The sequence below is a fragment of the Oncorhynchus nerka genome, linkage group LG24 (genome assembly GCF_034236695.1).
Source record: "Oncorhynchus nerka isolate Pitt River linkage group LG24, Oner_Uvic_2.0, whole genome shotgun sequence".
NCBI lineage: Eukaryota > Metazoa > Chordata > Actinopteri > Salmoniformes > Salmonidae > Oncorhynchus > Oncorhynchus nerka.
The window spans coordinates 63878280-63902288 of NC_088419.1; the positions used below are offsets into that span (position 1 = coordinate 63878280).

The following is a 24009-nucleotide window of genomic DNA, read 5'->3' on the forward strand; positions in this document are numbered from 1 at the left end:
CCAGAAAGATCATTGTTGTAGTGTGCAGGGACAAAGATGGCACTAGGCAAGTAAGGTTAATGCAGAGGTTGTACACAAACAACAATTTATTAGAAAACCAAGTATAATATTGGTCACTGGAGAAAGGTATTGAGTTGATGTAACACAATAATGTCTCATCCTACATCCACCAGGTTCTGATAAGATTATTTGGTTGAAATATAATTTTAACAGGAATGCTAATCTTATCTGTTTCTAACAACATCAACAATTCTAGAACAATCTGAGATGGTGGGTGTTGAAATCCTCTTTCTTGTGCTTTTTGAGGTGGAACGACCTAGCAGAGAGCTAATTAAGTGGACTGAATCACTGTCAGCTATGGGCTGCTGCTACTGTTTTATATCTGTGTATATATATATATATTTAGTCTGTCTGTTCCGTTGGAGAGACAGTGGACCTGCTGCTCATCAGATTAAAATAGGTTTTATATGTTTCAAAGACGATTGAAAAGATAGTCTAGGGTTAAACTTCCTCTAGTGAGGCTATGGGTGTCTGTGCCTGAGACTCTCCACCAGAGAAGACGAGAGAGCCTCATATTGAAGCATAAGCCTATCCATATGCATAGCCTGCATGCTAAACTTAGATTGGGAAATGTATGCAAGGAAAAGTCTTGTAAATGTCATGACAGTAGTAGTGAGTATTCTTCTTACACTGCATCCTTCGCTGGCAGGCCGTCTCTCTCACTCTGCTTTACTGTGGAAGTGCACACATGCTTGCACAGACACACACAAACATACCCTGGGCGAGGGGGGCTGTCAACAGCCTGTCAGCCATGTGTGATTCCTGCACGGCCCAACGCTCCCCAAGAAACGGCCCACTAGCCCTGGGGAAGCTGAGGATCGAGAGAGCTGGCATCTCACAAACACATTCAAGCTGAGCCAGAGTCAGATATTCTATATCCTCGAAAGCTATAAGCCTAGAAGTCAAAACTAATGATAGAATTATCCATAGTGGGTGAAACAAGCTTAGCCTCATCACAGCAGTTTTACACGATCTCCAGGGGGATGTTACATAACAAGAGTCTAAATGTAATTAGCACAATAAAAAAATCCCCATCAAAATATGTATGTTTAAGCTGGAGATATATATTTTTAAATGGACTGTGTCTCCATCCACTGCATCCGCTTTCCGCCTCTGCGTTGGAAGGAGGCAGAGCTACAGCGATGTTTGTCAGAAACCCCTAAAATCTGTCTTCTCTTTAAAAACTTCTGTAGTGTACGAACCTTTTGGTCAACAAACTAATATGATCCCTCTATGGAAAGATGAGACTCTCACGAACATGATGACGTTCTCCGTTTTGCAAGCATCACGGGACTCGTATGAAGTCGGTACTGCCGATCTGACAACTTCTGTCTCTAGTGTCCGAACAGTTTGGGCTACACACTACAATAATATGAACGCATCATCAAAAGATGGTACGGGGAAAACTTTTATTTTTTTAATGTAAGTAGTTTATCGCCCAAATAAAAGGGGATAAATATGGGTAAAAAAAATATATTTAGAGTACCAGTCAAAAGTTTGGACACACCTACTCATTCAAGGGTTTTCTTTATTTTTACTATTTTCTACATTGTAGAATAATATAGAAGACACTAAAACTATGAAATAACACATATGGAATCATGTAGTAACCAAAAAACAAATGAATGAAAATATTTTTTATATTTGATATTCTTCAAAGTAGCCACCCTTTGCCTTGTTGACAGCTTTGCACACTCTTGGCAATGGCGATTGCGTCATCGGTGGATCTGTTGGGGCGCTGTACACCTGGACAAGAGGAAAACCTATGTGAGAATGCTGTTCATTGTTCATCGACTACAGCTCTGCTTTCAACACCATAGTGACCTCCTAGCTCGTCACTAAATTCAGGGTCCTGGGTCTGAACTCTGTGCAACTGGGTCCTAGACTTCCTGACGGGCCGTCCCCAGTTGGAGAGGGTAGGCAGCAACACCTCTGCCACTCTGATCCTCAACATGGGGGACCCCCAGTGCTCAGCCCCTCCTGTACTCCCTGTTCACCCATGACTGCATGGATACGCAAGACTATAACTCAGTCATCAAGTTTGCTGCCGACACGACAGTGGTAGGCCTGACAATGATGAGACAGCCTACAAGGAGGAGGTTAGAGCTGTGGCGGAGTGGTGCAAGGAAATAACCTCTCTTTCAGCATAAAAAAACAACTAAGGAGCTGATCGTGGACTGCAGGAGACAGAAGAGGGAGCACCACCAAATCCACAACGACGGGGCCTCGCAAACGTCTATGGATGCACCATTGAGAGCAGGCATTCTGTCGGGCTGCATTACAGTTTGGTACGGCAACTGTGCCACCCTCAATAGCATGGGCAGGGTTTGGGAGTAACAGATTACATGTAATGGATTACAAAAAAACTGTAATCTGTTACGTTACCAACAAAAAGATTGTAATCAAATTACAGATACTTTAGAAAAACTAGATGATTACTTCTAAGGATTACTTTTAAATTCATAAAGGATGGTTGCGGAAAAAATAGTTGACACCTTTCTGTTTTCTCAATGACATTCAGATCAGCATTCAAAAAAGGCGCAAATTTAAGTTTGCTTCGCCTGAGTGAGTCTGATTAGAAGTCACTGACCACTATGATGACACACAATATGCTTTTGATGGATTGCGGGAAAAGAGCATAAATGGGCTTTTGTAGGCTACAGACCAGGCTATGTCTTCCAATGGTGTGACTAATGTCGGTATCCAAAGATTATCCAACTGGAATAAACACCTAGAGGTAAGGACGAAAGCGGTAGTCTAGCCTACGGGGTGATATTATTATTGATATCTACATAGCACATTGATGTGAATCACACTACTGCTCTCTCATTTAGGTATTTGCGGCTTACATATTGTAGTTGTTGTGGATGGCTGTTCACGAATGTATATGTATATTTTAAACCAACAATGGTGGAATTGAAGAAGTTTAAGCTGCCTATCAATCTTTTTTTTTTATGTCCATAGGCCTAGCAGACACATGCTCAAACTCACACACTTTTGATAGACTTAAACAGTTGAAAGTTATAGATATATCAAAGTGTCACCAACGTAAACAATAGGCCTATAGCAAATGCAGCATATGGCATACATTTTTCACATGCAAATAACACTTTTCAGTAGTGCTCAAAGCACGCCATTCCATATGAGCAACATTGTTTTTCAATTCGAAGCAATTAACCCAATCAGTCTTCCATGACAACAAAATAAACAACAGAGTAGTAAGTACTTCATTTGTGTGTTATGCTCAGGTAAAACAATTTGGCGAATCTACATTCCCATATTTCCTATTCTTGAAGTTCAAGGGGTATTCAATTCATTCGAATGACTGGAAATCTGACAGACTTAAAAAAAAAAATGTAAACATACAGCAATGGGTTAGAAGAAACCTACATAACCAACCTATAAAGTAAATTGCAACATCCATTTATGGCCACCCAAGTAAACTCTAACATTGATTTATCCTGCAATAGATTTAGTTACATTTGTAATATGAATTTTTGTCTTCTAATACCCTTTAAAAGGGGAAAGTAATCTAAAAGTAACTGAAAGTAATCAGATTACAGTACTGAGTTTGGGGATCCAAAAGTTAAATTACTGATTACAATTTTGGACAAGTGACCATTAACTATAATGATTACATTTAGAAAATAACATAGCCCACCCTGCGCATGGCCCTCCAGAGGATGGTGCGGTCAGTCCAATGCATCACCGGGGGCACGCTGCCTGCCCTCCAGGACATTCACAACACTCATTGTCAAAGGAAGGCCAAGAAGATAATTAAGGACCTCAGCCACCCAAGCAACAGTCTGTTCACTCTGCTACCATCTTGCAGGCAGAGACAGTACAGGTGCATCAGATCCAGGACCGAGAACACTGAGAAAAAGCTTCTAACACCATCAGACTTTTGAACAGCCATCCCTAGCCAGCTACCTGCCCGGCCCTGCACCTTGAGACTAATGCCCGCGTATATAGAGTCATTGAACGCTGGTTACCTCGTATTCTGTTATATATATACTGTTGTTTACTCACTGTGTATGTATATACTGTATTCTCAACATAGGTCATCCTAATATACCTACTGCTCTACATACTATTTTCTTTTCCAGATGATTTACTGTCTATACACACCGCATATGTATGTACTTTGGATTGTTATTTCTTGATGTCTTGTTTTGATGTTTTTGATTAGTCACGTATTTCTCTTGTATGTGCGCGACATTATACTGCAGTGTTGGAAATGTAACACGCACTTCGCTATAACACCTGCTAATCTGTGTACGCGACCAATAAACTTTGATTTGATATTGATGCCATCCAGTGAGAATAGGATAGGATAACAATACAGGCCAGTATGGTATTTTACTGCCCTGAACAACCAACCAGAATCATATCTATGGCTCGAGCATTAGCCTCTGTCACAGGCTATGAGGCATCAGCATGTGTTTGTCACATGACCCAGTACCATATATGTTATTCCCATGGATACTGTGGCCAGGGTGAACCCATTGTTCACCCATGTGTCAGAACTGTCCCGTGTAGTTGTGATAAAGACGCTGGCAGGCTTTGGCCTGCACCCCCTGATGATACAACAGGTCAGTCGTTGAACTAAGTGATGAAGAGTATAATAAGACATTGACCGCCTAAAAAAAACAGTCAGTCTACTGCTTCAAATATCTTTCTTCTGGACAGGCCTGAATAGTGCGCAATGCAATATTACATAGAATACCACAGCACCACATGGCCCTGCAATACCACAGCACCACATGGCCCTGCAATACCACAGCACAACATGGCCCTGCAATACCACAGCACCACATGGCCCTGCAATACCACAGCACCACATGGCCCTGCAATACCACAGCACCACATGGCCCTGCAATACCACAGCACAACATGGCCCTGCAATACCACAGCACCACATGGCCCTGCAATACCACAGCACCACATGGCCCTGCAATACCACAGCACCACATGGCCCTGCAAATACCACAGCACCACATGGCCCTGCAATACCACAGCACCACATGGCCCTGCGATACCACAGCACCACATGGCCCTGCAATACCACAGCACAACATGGCCCTGAAATACCACAGCACAACATGGCCCTGCAATACCACAGCACCACATGGCCCTGCAATACCACAGCACCACATGGCCCTGCAATACCACAGCACAACATGGCCCTGCAATACCACAGCACAACATGGTCCTGAAATACCACAGCACAACATGGCCCTGAAATACCACAGCACAACATGGCCCTGAAATACCACAGCACAACATGGCCCTGCAATACCACAGCACCACATGGCCCTGCAATACCACAGCACAACATGGCCCTGCAATACCACAGCACCACATGGCCCTGCAATACCACAGCACCACATGGCCCTGCAATACCACAGCACAACATGGCCCTGCAATACCACAGCACAACATGGTCCTGAAATACCACAGCACAACATGGCCCTGAAATACCACAGCACAACATGGCCCTGAAATACCACAGCACAACATGGCCCTGCAATACCACAGCACCACATGGCCCTGCAATACCACAGCACCACATGGCCCTGAAATACCACAGCACCACATGGCCCTGCAATACCACAGCACCACATGGCCCTGAAATACCACAGCACCACATGGCCCTGCAGACCACAGCACCACATGGCCCTGCAATACCACAGCACCACATGGCCCTGAAATACCACAGCACCACATGGCCCTGAAATACCACAGCACCACATGGCCCTGCAATACCACAGCACCACATGGCCCTGCAATACCACAGAAAAGGAAGCAAACATAGCCTATGGCAACTATGTCAATGATGTAATGTAAATCCTAAAAAATCTCACTGGAATAAAAAATGAAGTAGCTATAATTCATAAAGCGGTGAAAGTTTTGCCCAGTATGGAAAAGTTCTCATCCTTCCATCTCCACCCATTGGGTATTTATACATGTCATGTATATATAGAGACTTACAATCCCAGGCCCAAGCAGGGGAGCACAGCCTGAAATAACCACTGAGGGCACTGGCATTGTACTGAAGGATGGCCCGAGGCAGGGCAGGCAGGCAGGCAGGCATACTCTCTCCATGTTGTCAACAGTCTGTAGACCCAGCCAACACCCTTAAGCCACAGAATTACAGTGACCAGACACTCCATACCCAGACAGCAGCCTGGGAAAAGTATCTTTCCAGGAGCTGTTTGTCTTTTCTTCTGTCTTTCCTTTTTTCAATTCATTACATAATACTACCAAAGACCTTCAACCTCCATTCACACTCACAGAGCTCCTTCTCTCCCTCCCCTCAACACTTAGCCCAGTTGAATTAAGGATGTTTTATAGCGGTATGGGGAACTGGACGCCAACTGAACACAGGAGGATGGTGGCATCTTAATTGGGGAGGACGGGCTCATGGTAATGGCTTGAGTGGAATCAGTGGAATGGTATCGAATACATCAACCACATGGTTTCCATGTGTTTGATGCCATACCATTTGCTCCGTTCCAGCTATTATTATAAGCTGTCCTCCCCTCAGCAGCCTCCACTGCAAATGAAGTAGATTTTCTTGGCATCTCGTGGCTTTTCAACAGCACCGAGGAACCACTTTACGATGTTGAAGAATTACAGCAGGCCCTGGTTCACATAGCTGTCCAATGAGGAAATCAACTCTTAACCTGAGTTTAAAAATAGCTCTGGTATAATTACTCCTGAGGAGCCTGGTGATACGATGGACATAGTTAATCCCTCCATCAGGGTAACTACATTATTCCATTTTTGTTAGTCACATGTCTGTGGAACTTGTTCAGTTTATGTCTCAGTTGTTAAATCTTACGTTCATACAAATATTTACACATGTTAAATTTGCTGAAAAGAAACGCAGTTGGCAGTGAGAGGACATTTCTTTTTTTGCTGAGTTTATATTAGCCCACACAGGTACAAGGATGCACTTTCATGCTAGGTTTAGGAGCTCATATTGAAGCTTATAGAGACCCCAACTGATGTATAGAACCATCTTAAAATGATCTACTTTGGTTTAGATACAAGTATCATGAAACCTCTAACACAAATTAATTTGACTTAGTGATTAGTGATTTTCTTTTAACCTAACTTGCTTACCACTTTCTCCATGTGGTTTATTCCTTCACAGACTACACAACATTGTGATCTCTTCCTAAATATCCGGTCAAATTATACATTTTGTGTATGGTTTCCTAGAAACAAGGGTGGCTCAACTTACCCCTTTGGCTCAACTCACTCCCTCTCCCCTATGCCTGAATGTTCACACATTTGCATGACTGATCATGGGGTGGCTTTTTAAAGACCTTCTCTTTACTGTCCATGTCATCATCGTGGAAAGCACCCATCCATGTTAGACGGACTCTCAATCGTGATTGCATCGAGTGCATATCTCTGGCTGGGATTCATCACATTACCCTGCTGCCATTCCCTAAGACAGTTAAGTGGTGTTACTGTCATCTTCATCCGGATTGCTAGCTTAAAGACACAACCTCCAGAAGGATACAGAGACAAACACAGTGGGACAGATGCAGAAGTGCCATCCTTCCAGATGAAAATGGGACACAGTCATTTGTTTGTTTTGAGGGCATGGCTGTGAGTTACTGGACATGGTTCAGGTTCATTGTGTGATTTAATGACTTGAGGAAATGGGGACGTGTTTAGTGGGTTCTCCTCAGAGGGCTGGCCCCTCCAGCCCTTTGCTCCAGATGATGTGAACTGCAGCGGTTCGTCAGAAGTAAATCTCTCTGGGTTAAAACCAGGGGTTGTAACCAACATGATTTTCCAATCAACCATACTTTTTTTTGTTCCGTTCCACTGTTCCGACCAGCAAAATCAAGTTCTGAACTGGTTCAAATCCCCCAAAAAGTACCGGTTTAAATTGTTCCTTTTTAAACCCCTGAAATCATTTATTTTCTTTTACATTTAGCTCGACATTGAATTACTTCACCAATCATGCGGTACGGATATAGCAGCTTGCTATGGAGCTGGCAGGCTATAGCTCAATGAGTTGTGTACATGTGTGATGGAAAGACAAGTGTAGGGTGCAAGACGAGTGAGAGAGGGTGCAAGATGAGTGAGAGAGGGTGCAAGACGAGTGAGAGAGGGTGCAAGACGAGTGAGAGAGGGTGCAAGATGAGTGAGAGAGGGTGGAAGAAGAGGCTTTGCTTAAAGCGCTGGGCATCTTGTGATGACATGCATTATCTGAATTAGGCCCACGGAATTATACCTACGGAGGAGTGGCTTCTATGGAGGAACTTTGAAATCCTTTGAACTTTAACGTTGGCTTAGCTCTGGACCAGAGAGGCTAGCTAGCTAACAAGCTTGTGTGTGCAGAGCGGCAGCAGAATTAAAAACACATCTTACCTATTTGTAGTTAATAAATCCAATATGAAATGTGATAACTGTAGTATCCCTAACTAGAATTTAAAAGTGAATACATTCTAATAAAAATGTCTTCTGAATCATGCTTGTATTATCAGTAGGACTGAGAATGACGCTGCAGTGGACAGCAGTTGTTTTACAGGCAACTGACCAATTCTGCTATTTTGTGTGTTTTGTTGCACTGTTAACTTCTTTTTGTATGTACATAATGTTTCCACCATCGTTTCCTGTGACAGAAAAGAGTTCTGGACATCAGAACAGCGATCACCAACCTCGTCTGGGATGAAGATTTCTACTTCAACGAGTCGGAGGCGCAGGACATACTGCTCACCCCAGACCAGAGAGGCCGACGTGTGGGCACCTTAACAAAACTACGTCGGCGAGTACATAAGCCACCTCTACCCTCAGTTCTATTAGCGAATGTACAATCACTGGAAAACAAACTGGACGAGCTCCGTTCGAGACTATTCTATCAACAGGACCTGAAAAACTGTCAAATCCTATGTTTCTCAGAGTCGTGGCTGAAAAAGGACATGGATAATATACAACTAGCTGGTTCTTCTATGCATCGGTAGGACAAAACGGCATGAAGGATAAGATGTAGACCAGGTATTCCCAAACTGAGATACGCGCAATGCCATCGGGGGTACACCAAATAAAAATGTGATTCACAATTTTAAAAATACCAGTATTTTCAAACAGTGCATTTATATTTTCCAACGGGGCTATATATTTGGGTGAGGTTTTTTTCTCGTCTGCGTAGCCTCGTTTCACTGCCAAAAATCAAATTAAACCAGTGTTCAGCGAAAAAACTACATAATGTCAAATACAGGTAGCCTGGTCAAATAATTTACATCCAATCACATTACCTGTTACTCTCCCGCAGGAGAGAGTCACATTACCTGTTACTCTCCCGCACTAATGGTCCGTAAGTAGCCAAACGTAGCTGCTGCTCATGTTGGTCTCTGTACTGATGGCTCAAAAGCCATGACAGTGAGACCTAGGGAAGTGGTAACGCTCGTGCAAGCAGTTGCTCCCGACGCCTCTTGGGTACACTGCAACATCCATCGACAAGCTCTTGCTGCCAAGGGAATGCCTGACAGCTTGAAAGACGTTTTGGACACTACAGTGAAAATGGTTAACTTTGTTAAAGCAAGGCCCCTGAACTCTTGTGTTATTTTTGCACTATGCAATGATATGAACGCTTTTACAACATAAAGAAGTCTGTTGGTTATCAAGGGGCAAAGTATTAACATGTTTGTTGAATTGAGAGACGAGCTTAAAGTTTTCTTTATTGACCATCATTTTCACTTGTCTGACTGCTTGCATGATGATGAGTTTCTCACACGACTGGCCTGTCTGGGTGATGTTTTTTTGGCTTATCTGGGCGATGTTTTTTCTCTCCTGAATGATCTGAATCTAGGATTACAGGGACTCTCCGCAACTATATTCATTGTGCGGGACACAATTGAGGCTATTGAGGCTACGATTAAAAAGTTGAGGCTCTTTGTCTGCATTAACAAGGACAACACACAGGTCTTTCCATCATTGTATGATTTTTTTGTGTGCAAATGAACTCAAGCTTATGTCAAATGTGATATAGTGAAGCACCTAAGTGAGTTGGGTGTGCAAATAACCAGGTACTTTCCCAAAATGAATGACACAAACAACTGGATTCATTATCCATTTCATGTCCTGCCTCCAGTCCACTTAACGATATCTGAACAAGAGATCCTCACCGAAATTGCAACAAGCGGTTCTGTGAAAATGGAATTTATTCAGAAGCCACTGCCAGATTTCTGGATCCTGCCTTGGCAAATTGCGCAGTTAAGACACTGATGCCCTTTGCAACCACGTACCTATGTGAGAGTGGTTTCTCGGCCCTCACTAGCATGAAAAGTAAATACAGGCACAGAATGTGTGTGTATAATGATTTAAGACAGACTCTCTCCAATACAACCCAACAAACATTGCAGAGTTATGTGCATCCTTTCAAGCACACCCTTCTCATTAACCTATAGCGAGTTATTCACAATTTTCGATTAACAAATAAGGTTTTATATGTAAGAGGGTTAAATAAAGAGAAAAATTAATATACAAAATGATGGCAAAAACAACATTTGAGAGTGCGCTGACCATGGTGCTAGAGGGGGTACGCAGCTGGAGGTTGAATGTTTGAAGGGGTACGGGGCTACAAAAACTTTGGGAACCACTGATGTAGACCAAACTATTTACCAAGAGAGTTTACACCTATATTTTTTGTAGCTCTATGTAGTCTATTTACAACCATAAACCAATGCTGGCACTAAGACCTCACTAAATGAGCTGTATAGACCATAACTAAAAAAGAGCACACTCATCCAGAGCCGGCTCTCCTAGTAGCCTGTGAATTTAATGCAAGGAAACTGAAATCCATTTTATCTCATTTCTACCAGCATGACACCTGTGCAACTAGAAACTAGATCATCTTTACTCCACACACAGAAATGCATACAAAGCTCTCCCTTGTCCTCTATTTGGTGAATCTGACCATAACTCTATCCTCCTGATTCCTGCTGACAAGCAAAAACTCAAACAGGAAATACCAGTGACGTGTCCAATACGGAAGTGATCCGGTGAAGCGGATGCTAAGCTACAGGACTGTTCCGCTAGCACAGACTGGAATATGTTCCGGGATTCATCTGATAGCATTAAGGAATTTACTACATCAGTCACCAGCTTCATTAATAAGTGCATCGATGACGTCGTCCCCACAGTGACCATACATATATATCCCAATCAGAAGCCATGAATTACAAGAATCAACCACACTGAGCCAGCCACAGCTGCCTAGTGATGTCAGACTACTCTCACTTCAAGGCAAGCAGCACTGAATCATGCATGAGAGCACCAGCTGTTCCGGATGACTGTGTGATCACGCTCGCCATAGCTGGTGTGAGTAAGACCTTTAAACAGGTTAACATTCACAAGGCTGCACGGACAGACGGATTACCAGGATGCGTACTCAGAGCATGTGCTGACCAGCTGGCAAGTGTCCTATATGTTACCTAGATGTTTCAAGCAGACCACCATAGTCCCTGTGCCCATAGTAACCTGTCTAAAGGACTCATCTGTAGTCATGAAAGGCTTTGAAAGGTTGGTCATGGCTCACATCAACACCATTATCCCAGACACCCTGGACCCACTCCAATTTGCATACCACCCCAACAGTTCCACACATAGCACAATCTCTATTGCACACTGTCCTTTCCCACATCGACAAGAGGAACACCTATGTGAGAATGCTGTTCATTGACTACAACTCAGCTTTCAACATCATAGTGCCCTCCAAGCTCATTACTAAGATAAAGACCCTGGGACTGAACACCTCCCTCTGCAACTGGATCCTGGACTTCCTGATGGGCTGCCGCCAGGTGGTGAGGGTGGGCAACAACACAGCAGTGTGGTTCCAGAACAACAACCTCTCCCTCAACATCAGCAAGACAAAGAAGCTGATCGAGAACAACAGGAATCAAAGGGCAGAGCACAGATCCCCATTCACACTTATCCCACCAGACATGCCACCAGGGGTATTTTCACAGTCCCCAAATCCAGAGCAAATTCAAGAAAGCGTACAGTATTATATATAGCCCTAATTGCATGGAACTTCCTTCCATCTCATATTGCTCAAATAAACAGCAAACCTGGTTTCAAAAAACAGATGAAGCAACACCTCGAGGCACAACGCCTCTCCCCTATTTGACCTAGATAGTTTGTGTGTATGCATTGATATGTAGGCTACGTGTGCATTTACAAAAATGTTTTTTGCAGTTCTGTCTTTGAGCTGTTCTTGTCTGTTGATGTTCTGTATTATGTCATTCTGTATTATGTTTCATGTTCTGTGTGGACCCCAGGAAGAGTAGCGGCTGCTTTTGCAACAGATAATGGGGATCCTAATAAAATACCAAATACATTACCAGAGCTGTAGTGGAGCGGGTCAAGAGCTTCAAGTTTCTCTGTGTCCACATCACTAAGGATCTATCACGGTCCACACACACAGTCATGAAGAGGGCATGACAACGCCTCTTCCCCCTCAGGAGACTGAAAAGATTTGGCATGGGCCCCCAGATCCTCAAAATGTTATACAGCTGCACCATTAAGAGCATATTGACTGGCTGCATAACCTCTTGGTATGGCAGCTGCTTGGCATCTGACTGCAAGGCGCTACAGAGGGTAGTGCATACGGCCCAGTACATCACTGGGGCCAAGCTCCCTACAATCCAGGACCTCTATACCAGGCGATTTCAGACAAAGACCCTAAAAAGACTCCAGCCACCCAAGTCATAGAGTGTTCTCTCTGTTACTGCACAGCAAGCGGTACCGATAAACAAAGTCTGAAACCAACAGGGCCCTGATCATCTTCTACCCCCAAGCCATAACACTGCTAAATAGTCAGTTAAATAGTTAACCAAATAGCTGTCCGGACTATCTGCATTCACCCTTATTGACTCATCACATACGCTGCTGCTACTGTTTATTATCTGTCACTTTATTCCTAGTTATATGTACATATCTACCTAAATTACCTCGTACCCCTGCACAGGGACTTGAATCAGGTATCCTGTGTATGTAGCCAAGTTATCTTTACTCACTGTGTATTTATTATTACTTTTATTATTACTTGCTCTACTTTTCTATTATTTCTCTATTTCCTTTCTCTCTGCATTGAGAAGGGAAGGGCCTTTTAGTAAGCATGGCATTGTTAGTCTACACCTGTTGTGTATGAAGCATGTGACAAATACAATTTGATTTGAGTAGGTTACAGCTATGCTTCGGAGGGGAGGGGGCTGGTAGCCTACACATACACACCTGGAAAAGATTTTCAGCTGGCAGGCAGATGCTGGAAAAAGTTTCTGATTCACATAGGGAGGGCTTTGCATAGGCGCTTTGTTGCGTTTTTTGTGGGACTAGAAAAAAATGCCCGGAACATTAAAGAACGTTATTAACCGGTTCCCATGCTTTTAAATAACTGTTCTGTTCTGGAACTTTACAGATCACTTTTGTTCCCGGTTCTCGTTCTATTCCTTGAAAATGTTTGTTATTTTCCGTTTTTGGGTTCTGTTCCCTGAACCACTTCCAACCCCTGGTTTTAACCGGGTTCTGGCTTACTATGGACCTCTGAGCTTTGTCTTTGAGATTATGATTATGAACCGCCATGGCCTTGCCCCATATTAATCTCTGTGAGTATGAATGATTTCTCAGAATAAAATAGAATATCTACTGAAGAAAAATATAAACGCAACATGCAACAATTTCAACTATTTTATTAAGTTACAGTTCCTATAAGGAAATCAGTCAATTGAAATAAATAAATTAGGCCCTAATCTATGTATTTCACATGACTGGGCGCCAGCCATGGGTGGGCCTGGGAGGGCATAGGCCCACCCACTTGTGAGCCAGGCCAGCCAATCAGAATGAGTATTTCTTTCCCACAAAAGGGCTTTATTGCAGACAGAAATACTCCTCAGTTTCATCAGTTGTCAAAGAGGCTGGTCTCAGACCAGGCTCAGTGGACCCTACAGTCAGGCTCCTATTAAGCTTTTGATCACGCGGCCATGTTCCGGGTTGCCGCTGAAAATAACATTGACTTATACACTGACACGATGAGAGGAGGACACCATCAGTCCCAGAGGTTAAGGAAGATAGGGGGTAGTTAATGGTCTTTCTTGGCCTTTCTATCACTCATCTGTGATTTGATGCGTGGGCTCACCCTTCCTGTGTAGGGGTAAACTGATAGGTCCATCAGGGCATCCTATCTCTGTCTGAGGCCCCTCAGGAAACCTACTGCAGTCCACTGACCATCCATTATCCCCTCTCCTGTTTATGACTACTGGGCTCCATGGCTCCATAGCCCTGTTCATCCACATCAACATATTGGTAATATGATGCCCAGTAGCAGGACAAATCCACACAGGAAAGCATGGGAAGTGATGGATATGGAAGAGGCCCTGAGCTGCTTTGAACTCATCCTTAATGCCCACATTTCTCCGAAGCTGCATGGTTCTGATCGGTGGTCTAACTTGTCATTGTCTAAAAGATTAAAGCCTTTAACCCAACTCTTCACAGAGTTTTTTTGGCCATTTGAAAGACCTTATTGTTTAGATAGAGTAGAATAATATGTGCTTTTGAGTCCACCTTAGCTGCGTTAAATCAGCACCTTCCTGGGGCTTTTCTCTTAACTCCGCTCCACTTCCCCAAAGTGCACCACTCAGGGCTCCACTCAGGCCCCAGCCCAGCGCTGGCATCCTGGGGAAGGACCCAAGGCAGCTGGGCCAGATCACTGGAAACCCGGGGTGGTCATCTTTAAAGTTTCCTCAAGCGCAGAGCAGTTGAACTACAGAAAGAACAAGCTTAACCCCATGGTACGGAGGAGCTGGAGGCTCCCTGGCTGAAACAGAGGGAGCTGAGGAGTACACAACGAAAAAATACCTAAGGGATAGAAAGAAAGAGAACAAGAGAAAGAAAGAAAGATACACAGGAAAATAGAGAAATAACAGGATTGAGATGATAAGGATTTGTTGGTCAGACAGCAGCAGGCTTAATTGAAGCGAGAGAGTAAGTTGTCAGAGATTTGACACACACCTGTCTGTAATGACATTAGGTACTAATAGTGATGGACAGGCTTCAGCCATGCTGTTTGAGCACCTCAGACTGCTTCTGTCAGGGGGTTGATGTGATGACACTCTGCACCTCACTCCCATGCTGTTCTACACAGCTTCAAACCTCTGTGTGTGTGTGTGTGTGTGTGTGTGTGTGTGTGTGTGTGTGTGTGTGTGTGGTTCTTCTATCCTTTATCCTTGTGTGGGCCTACAATCCCCAAAAGTCCCCACAAAGATAGTGAAAAATGGAAATTCTCTCTCGTGGGGACATTTCCCACATCCCCATGAGGATAAAGGCCATTTTAAGTTTTGGGGTTTGGTTTAAGGTTTGGGTTACAGTTAGGGTCATGGTTAGAGTTAGAGTAAGGGGCTAGTGATTGGTTTAGGGTTAGGTTTAGGGTTAGGGTTACGTGTTAAGTGTAGGGTTAGGGAAAATAGGATTTTGAACGGAAATAAATTGTAGGTCCCCACGAGGATAGAAGAACATAATGTGTGTGTTATAATGGGACAGTGCATATTGCATCAGTATAGGGTGTTAATAGACATGAGTGATGTATGTAAGTGAGCAAGCCTGTTAATCTACACTGGCCTTCTAGAGTGTGTGTGGGGTTTGCACCCTCAGCATACAGATCCTTGGCTCTACATGGTTGTCCTCCACTCCCAGCTGTGCTGCTGAGCTGCCTGGGTCCTTTAATAGTGCTAAGTCTAAAGCTGCAGTTGGGTGTTGTTTTCATGGAGAGGAAATTAGTGAGATGTCTTTCAGTAGTTACAGTAGCTTGGCCTATATCCTCTCACATAGCACAGGCCCCTGTGTAATTCTCCCTCTGTCTCTCTCTCTCTCCCTCTTCAATGACCCCATGCACCAGAGCCCAGAGCCCCAACACTGCCCACTGTGTTCCCCCCGTGACCCCCTCCTCCGACCCCCACACACAGACCAGCCTGTCCGAACAACCCCTAGAGCTATTTTAAGCCTGGGCCAAACAAAACAGAGCCCATGTCTTAGCTAGCAGACTTCCCGGACTCTCTGGGGTCCGTTGGGTTCAACTGGCCAGATGCGAGGAACCACAAATTGTGGGCTATTTTGGGGGGAAATATCTCCCCTTAAGATGATGATGGGGCGGCAGGGTAGCCTAGTGGTTAGAGCATTGGACTAGTAACCGGAAGGTTGCAAGTTCAAACCCCCGAGCTGACAAGGTACAAATCTGTCGTTCTGCCCCTGAACAGGCAGTTAACCCACTGTTCCTAGGCCATTATTGAAAATAAGAATTTGTTCTTAACTGACTTGCCTAGTTAAATAAAGGTACAATTAAATTAAATAAAAAAATAGTCAGATGGATCATAGACTTGTACAAAACATGCCATTCTCCACTATGGGTGATGATGAGAGAGGTTCACAGAAGAAAAGAGAGAGAGAGATCAATAGCCCTACCTCCTGCTGATAGATGAGTGTGAGAGACCGTAGACGATGATGATGATGATGGGCCTGATCTCCCTGTGGCTAACACTGATGAGCTTTGGGACAGTAGACCTCCAGGGAAACGTCACTTCAATCTACAAGCTTTTCACTCATATGCAGTTTAGCTGTTGCAGCTATTATTACAACCCACTTGTATTAAATATTGTACAAAGGAAAGCTCTATTACAGAGTACTGTACGGTACAAGGGGTTCAGCCAGCCAAGAATAATTATCAGAACTGATAATGGCTATTAATAATGTCCGAATTTTGGTCCATCTCATGACCCCCTAGCCCTTCTGGAGTTACAGGCCCACGTCACTTCCATAAACACGGTTGGGACAGATATAGGGCCTCACTATTTCAAGCCTCACCATCAATTCACTTAATGTCACTGCAACAATTCCCTCTGATGACATAAAAGGCAGAACACTGCAGTGAGACAGAGTAAAAACAAGTCCTACTTTGGACAAAGGAAAGTGAAAAGAGCGTTTAAATAACCCAGCCTAACCTCAAAGACGTAACATAGTAAATTTTAATCTGTTATGTTACACTTGGTATGGTTACATAAGACAGAAGGTTGCTTAAGGGGGAGGTTGGACAGGACCCAAATGTGTGGTCGAATCACATCACGGACAACTTTAGCATTTTAGCTAATTAGCAACTTTGCAACTACTTAGCATGTTAGCTAACCCTTAACCCCTAACCTTAACCCTAATCTTAACCCCTAACCTTAACCTAGCTAACGCTAGCTACAACAAATTGTAATTCATAACATATTGTACAAATTGCAATTCGTAATATATGATATGAATTGCAATTCGTAATATATGATATGAATTGCAATTCGTAATATATCAAATTGTAATTCATAACTTACCATACGAAATGGATGATGGACATCCACAAATTAATATATACCATACGCAACCTATCATACTACATGGAGGGAGACATATTTATATTTACTATGTTACCTCTATTCCTGAGTCCAGGTTGAAAAACACAAGCTAATGGAATGTGAATTCATGCTAACTCAAATACACTGATATTTACAGATGAGATCTCACACATTTATTTGAGTGCAAGGGCACAGTCACACACACACACACACACACACACACACACACACACACACTTAGCATCACTCTCCAGCTCCAGAAAGTCGTCACATGGAGTGAGGTGTCTGGCAGACGTCTTCACTTACTATAATGAAAACAGTCATATATCTAAACAGTATGTCTTGGTTGGGACAATAAAAACCAACTAGCACCCACTGACTAGGCTATTTAAAGCTTTGACTCAGACATATGGGCCAGGCAGCACAGAGCATAGAAAAACACAAAAAGAAAGTAAAAGTCCTCTCTATCCCACATCAGAGAAACAATCCACATGGACCAGTTAATACACAATAGATTGTGAAAAAAAAAACATGTTAAGCACTCCCACAGTCCACAGAGGACACATTCATCACATCCAAATACCCAGGCTAAAGTAAGGGATCAAGGATAAAGCCTCCTTTTAAAGGAGCAACTGATGATTCATTTAAATTACCATCGGATAAGCCTGTTAGGCCAAAACAAAGCTTTTAAGAGTAAGATTACAGGGGACGAATCAGAGACTTTTCCTTTCACTAAAGTACAGAAGTAATTACAGGAAGTACAGCGCATGCCATTCAGATTACCTGGGTTTAAAACATGCAATACACTGATTATGTTGTAATGTGAATGCTACTGTGTGAACAGGTGACACAATGCCTGTCTGTCTGTCTGTCTGTCACTCACCTTGGCCCCGATGACGGAGCTCTTCTGGTAAAAGCAGCACAGGGCTGCAGTTAAGGTCCTCAGAACATTGCATCTCTCCGACATCTCTCACCCCTCTCACAGTAAAAGCCACTCCAAAAACTACAGAGAATCTCAGTTAGTATTCACTTCTGTCGCACCAGGGGTGTGAACATGGTAGCAGCTCACTCTGTGGCTCTCTCTCTCTAGTCTCTCTCTTTTTCAGTCGAAGCAGTTCTGTTCTCTGTGCGCTACACAGTGAACACACCACACCATGCTGCTTCACTCAGTCCCGGAGCTCCATGTATGGAGCTTTGGAATCCCTATGTGATTTTGCTCTCCCGCAAATGAAATCTTAGCCAGCTGGGAGGGAACTACCTCTACCTCTACTGCCTCTGGCTCTACTAAGACTAACCCCCAGCAACCCCCTCTCACCACTGGCTGAGTTTAGAGAAGAGAGAGAGAGGGGGGGTAGAAAGCGAGAGAGAGAGAGAGAGAGAGAGAGAGTGAGAGAGAGAGAGAGAGAGAGAGATGGGAAGGTCGAAAGCGAAAGAGAGGGAGAGATAAAGTGAGAAGCTGCTGTGTGTTTTTCTGAAGCCCCCTACTCCTACCAACAGTGCTGCTCTGATTAACACCATCAGAGAGAGGAGGTAAAAAGATTAAGAGAGAGAGAGTGAAAGAGAGAAGCTGCTGTGTGTTTTTCTGAAGCCCCCTACCCCTACCAACAGTGCTGCTCTGATTAACACACCATCAGAGAGAGGAGGTAAAAAGATTAAGAGAGAGAGAGAGTGAAAGAGAGAAGCTGATGTGTGTTTTTCTGAAGCCCCCTACCAACAGTGCTGCTCTGATTAACACACCATCAGAGAGAGGAGGTAAAAAGATTGAGAAAGAGAAGCTGCTGTGTGTTTTTCTGAAGCCCCCTACCAACAGTGCTGCTCTGATTAACACACCATCAGAGAGAGAGAGTGAAAGAGAGAAGCTGCTGTGTGTTTTTCTGAAGCCCCCTACCAACAGTGCTGCTCTGATTAACACACCATCAGAGAGAGAGAGTGAAAGAGAGAAGCTGCTGTGTGTTTTTCTGAAGCCCCTACCAACAGTGCTGCTCTGATTAACACACCATCAGAGAGAGAGAGTGAAAGAGAGAAGCTGCTGTGTGTTTTTCTGAAGCCCCCTACCAACAGTGCTGCTCTGATTAACACACCATCAGAGAGAGAGAGTGAAAGAGAGAAGCTGCTGTGTGTTTTTCTGAAGCCCCCTACCAACAGTGCTGCTCTGATTAACACACCATCAGAGAGAGAGAGTGAAAGAGAGAAGCTGCTGTGTGTTTTCTGAAGCCCCCTACCAACAGTGCTGCTCTGATTAACACACCATCAGAGAGAGAGTGAAAGAGAGAAGCTGCTGTGTGTTTTTCTGAAGCCCCCTACCAACAGTGCTGCTCTGATTAACACACCATCAGAGAGAGAGTGAAAGAGAGAAGCTGCTGTGTGTTTTTCTGAAGCCCCCTACCAACAGTGCTGCTCTGATTAACACACCATCAGAGAGAGAGTGAAAGAGAGAAGCTGCTGTGTGTTTTCTGAAGCCCCCTACCAACAGTGCTGCTCTGATTAACACACCATCAGAGAGAGAGTGAAAGAGAGAAGCTGCTGTGTGTTTTTCTGAAGCCCCTACCAACAGTGCTGCTCTGATTAACACACCATCAGAGAGAGAGTGAAAGAGAGAAGCTGCTGTGTGTTTTTCTGAAGCCCCTACCAACAGTGCTGCTCTGATTAACACACCATCAGAGAGAGAGAGTGAAAGAGAGAAGCTGCTGTGTGTTTTTCTGAAGCCCCCTACCAACAGTGCTGCTCTGATTAACACACCATCAGAGAGAGAGAGTGAAAGAGAGAAGCTGCTGTGTGTTTTTCTGAAGCCCCCTACCAACAGTGCTGCTCTGATTAACACACCATCAGAGAGAGAGAGTGAAAGAGAGAAGCTGCTGTGTGTTTTTCTGAAGCCCCTACCAACAGTGCTGCTCTGATTAACACACCATCAGAGAGAGAGTGAAAGAGAGAAGCTGCTGTGTTTTTCTGAAGCCCCCTACCAACAGTGCTGCTCTGATTAACACACCATCAGAGAGAGAGAGTGAAAGAGAGAAGCTGCTGTGTGTTTTCTGAAACCCCTACCAACAGTGCTGCTCTGATTAACACACCATCAGAGAGAGAGAGTGAAAGAGAGAAGCTGCTGTGTGTTTTTCTGAAGCCCCCTACCAACAGTGCTGCTCTGATTAACACACCATCAGAGAGAGAGAGTGAAAGAGAGAAGCTGCTGTGTGTTTTTCTGAAGCCCCCTACCAACAGTGCTGCTCTGATTAACACACCATCAGAGAGAGAGAGTGAAAGAGAGAAGCTGCTGTGTGTTTTTCTGAAGCCCCCTACCAACAGTGCTGCTCTGATTAACACACCATCAGAGAGAGAGAGTGAAAGAGAGAAGCTGCTGTGTGTTTTTCTGAAGCCCCCTACCAACAGTGCTGCTCTGATTAACACACCATCAGAGAGAGAGAGTGAAAGAGAGAAGCTGCTGTGTGTTTTTCTGAAGCCCCTACCAACAGTGCTGCTCTGATTAACACACCATCAGAGAGAGAGTGAAAGAGAGAAGCTGCTGTGTGATTTTTCTGAAGCCCCCTACCAACAGTGCTGCTCTGATTAACACACCATCAGAGAGAGAGAGTGAAAGAGAGAAGCTGCTGTGTGTTTTTCTGAAGCCCCCTACCAACAGTGCTGCTCTGATTAACACACCATCAGAGAGAGAGTGAAAGAGAGAAGCTGCTGTGTGTTTTTCTGAAGCCCCCTACCAACAGTGCTGCTCTGATTAACACACCATCAGAGAGAGAGAGTGAAAGAGAGAAGCTGCTGTGTGTTTTTCTGAAGCCCCCTACCAACAGTGCTGCTCTGATTAACACACCATCAGAGAGAGAGAGTGAAAGAGAGAAGCTGCTGTGTGTTTTCTGAAGCCCCCTACCAACAGTGCTGCTCTGATTAACACACCATCAGAGAGAGAGTGAAAGAGAGAAGCTGCTGTGTGTTTTTCTGAAGCCCCCTACCAACAGTGCTGCTCTGATTAACACACCATCAGAGAGAGAGAGTGAAAGAGAGAAGCTGCTGTGTGTTTTTCTGAAGCCCCCTACCAACAGTGCTGCTCTGATTAACACACCATCAGAGAGAGAGAGTGAAAGAGAGAAGCTGCTGTGTGTTTTTCTGAAGCCCCCTACCAACAGTGCTGCTCTGATTAACACACCATCAGAGAGAGAGTGAAAGAGAGAAGCTGCTGTGTGTTTTTCTGAAGCCCCCTACCAACAGTGCTGCTCTGATTAACACACCATCAGAGAGAGAGTGAAAGAGAGAAGCTGCTGTGTGTTTTTCTGAAGCCCCCTACCAACAGTGCTGCTCTGATTAACACACCATCAGAGAGAGAGAGTGAAAGAGAGAAGCTGCTGTGTGTTTTTCTGAAGCCCCCTACCAACAGTGCTGCTCTGATTAACACACCATCAGAGAGAGAGAGTGAAAGAGAGAAGCTGCTGTGTGTTTTTCTGAAGCCCCTACCAACAGTGCTGCTCTGATTAACACACCATCAGAGAGAGAGTGAAAGAGAGAAGCTGCTGTGTGTTTTCTGAAGCCCCCTACCAACAGTGCTGCTCTGATTAACACACCATCAGAGAGAGAGAGTGAAAGAGAGAAGCTGCTGTGTGTTTTTCTGAAGCCCCCTACCAACAGTGCTGCTCTGATTAACACACCATCATCAGAGAGAGTGAAAGAGAGAAGCTGCTGTGTGTTTTCTGAAGCCCCCTACCAACAGTGCTGCTCTGATTAACACACCATCAGAGAGAGAGTGAAAGAGAGAAGCTGCTGTGTGTTTTTCTGAAGCCCCCTACCAACAGTGCTGCTCTGATTAACACACCATCAGAGAGAGAGAGTGAAAGAGAGAAGCTGCTGTGTGTTTTTCTGAAGCCCCCTACCAACAGTGCTGCTCTGATTAACACACCATCAGAGAGAGAGTGAAAGAGAGAAGCTGCTGTGTGTTTTTCTGAAGCCCCCCTACCAACAGTGCTGCTCTGATTAACACACCATCAGAGAGAGAGAGTGAAAGAGAGAAGCTGCTGTGTGTTTTTCTGAAGCCCCCTACCAACAGTGCTGCTCTGATTAACACACCATCAGAGAGAGAGAGTGAAAGAGAGAAGCTGCTGTGTTTTTCTGAAGCCCCCTACCAACAGTGCTGCTCTGATTAACACACCATCAGAGAGAGAGTGAAAGAGAGAAGCTGCTGTGTGTTTTTCTGAAGCCCCTACCAACAGTGCTGCTCTGATTAACACACCATCAGAGAGAGAGAGTGAAAGAGAGAAGCTGCTGTGTGTTTTTCTGAAGCCCCCTACCAACAGTGCTGCTCTGATTAACACACCATCAGAGAGAGAGAGTGAAAGAGAGAAGCTGCTGTGTGTTTTCTGAAGCCCCTACCAACAGTGCTGCTCTGATTAACACACCATCAGAGAGAGAGTGAAAGAGAGAAGCTGCTGTGTGTTTTTCTGAAGCCCCCTACCAACAGTGCTGCTCTGATTAACACACCATCAGAGAGAGAGTGAAAGAGAGAAGCTGCTGTGTGTTTTCTGAAGCCCCCTACCAACAGTGCTGCTCTGATTAACACACCATCAGAGAGAGAGTGAAAGAGAGAAGCTGCTGTGTGTTTTTCTGAAGCCTGTGTGTTTTTCCTACCAACAGTGCTGCTCTGATTAACACACCATCAGAGAGAGAGTGAAAGAGAGAAGCTGCTGTGTGTTTTTCTGAAGCCCCCTACCAACAGTGCTGCTCTGATTAACACACCATCAGAGAGAGAGTGAAAGAGAGAAGCTGCTGTGTGTTTTTCTGAAGCCCCCTACCAACAGTGCTGCTCTGATTAACACACCATCAGAGAGAGAGTGAAAGAGAGAAGCTGCTGTGTGTTTTTCTGAAGCCCCCTACCAACAGTGCTGCTCTGATTAACACACCATCAGAGAGAGAGTGAAAGAGAGAAGCTGCTGTGTGTTTTTCTGAAGCCCCTACCAACAGTGCTGCTCTGATTAACACACCATCAGAGAGAGAGTGAAAGAGAGAAGCTGCTGTGTGTTTTTCTGAAGCCCCCTACCAACAGTGCTGCTCTGATTAACACACCATCAGAGAGAGAGAGTGAAAGAGAGAAGCTGCTGTGTGTTTTTCTGAAGCCCCCTACCAACAGTGCTGCTCTGATTAACACACCATCAGAGAGAGAGAGTGAAAGAGAGAAGCTGCTGTGTGTTTTTCTGAAGCCCCCTACCAACAGTGCTGCTCTGATTAACACACCATCAGAGAGAGTGAAAGAGAGAAGCTGCTGTGTGTTTTTCTGAAGCCCCCTACCAACAGTGCTGCTCTGATTAACACACCATCAGAGAGAGAGTGAAAGAGAGAAGCTGCTGTGTGTTTTTCTGAAGCCCCTACCAACAGTGCTGCTCTGATTAACACACCATCAGAGAGAGAGAGTGAAAGAGAGAAGCTGCTGTGTTTTCTGAAGCCCCCTACCAACAGTGCTGCTCTGATTAACACACCATCAGAGAGAGAGAGTGAAAGAGAGAAGCTGCTGTGTGTTTTTCTGAAGCCCCCTACCAACAGTGCTGCTCTGATT

The 24009-nt window shown here is 44.4% G+C and overlaps 1 protein-coding gene across 3 annotated transcripts in view; it reads right to left on the minus strand.

Moving 5' to 3' along the window:
- Positions 1-24009, minus strand: part of LOC115108418 (breast cancer anti-estrogen resistance protein 3 homolog) — a 113011-nt gene that overhangs the window by 17592 nt on the left and 71410 nt on the right. Inside the window, exon 1 of one of the 3 annotated variants that reach the window (XM_029632708.2) lies at positions 18349-18662. The exons of the other annotated variants lie outside the window; for them this stretch is intronic. Coding sequence (XP_029488568.1) covers positions 18349-18432 — 84 coding nt within the window. The 5' untranslated portion in view covers positions 18433-18662. Of the gene's footprint in view, positions 1-18348; positions 18663-24009 lie in introns of those variants that run through there. 3 annotated transcript variants of the gene reach the window in all.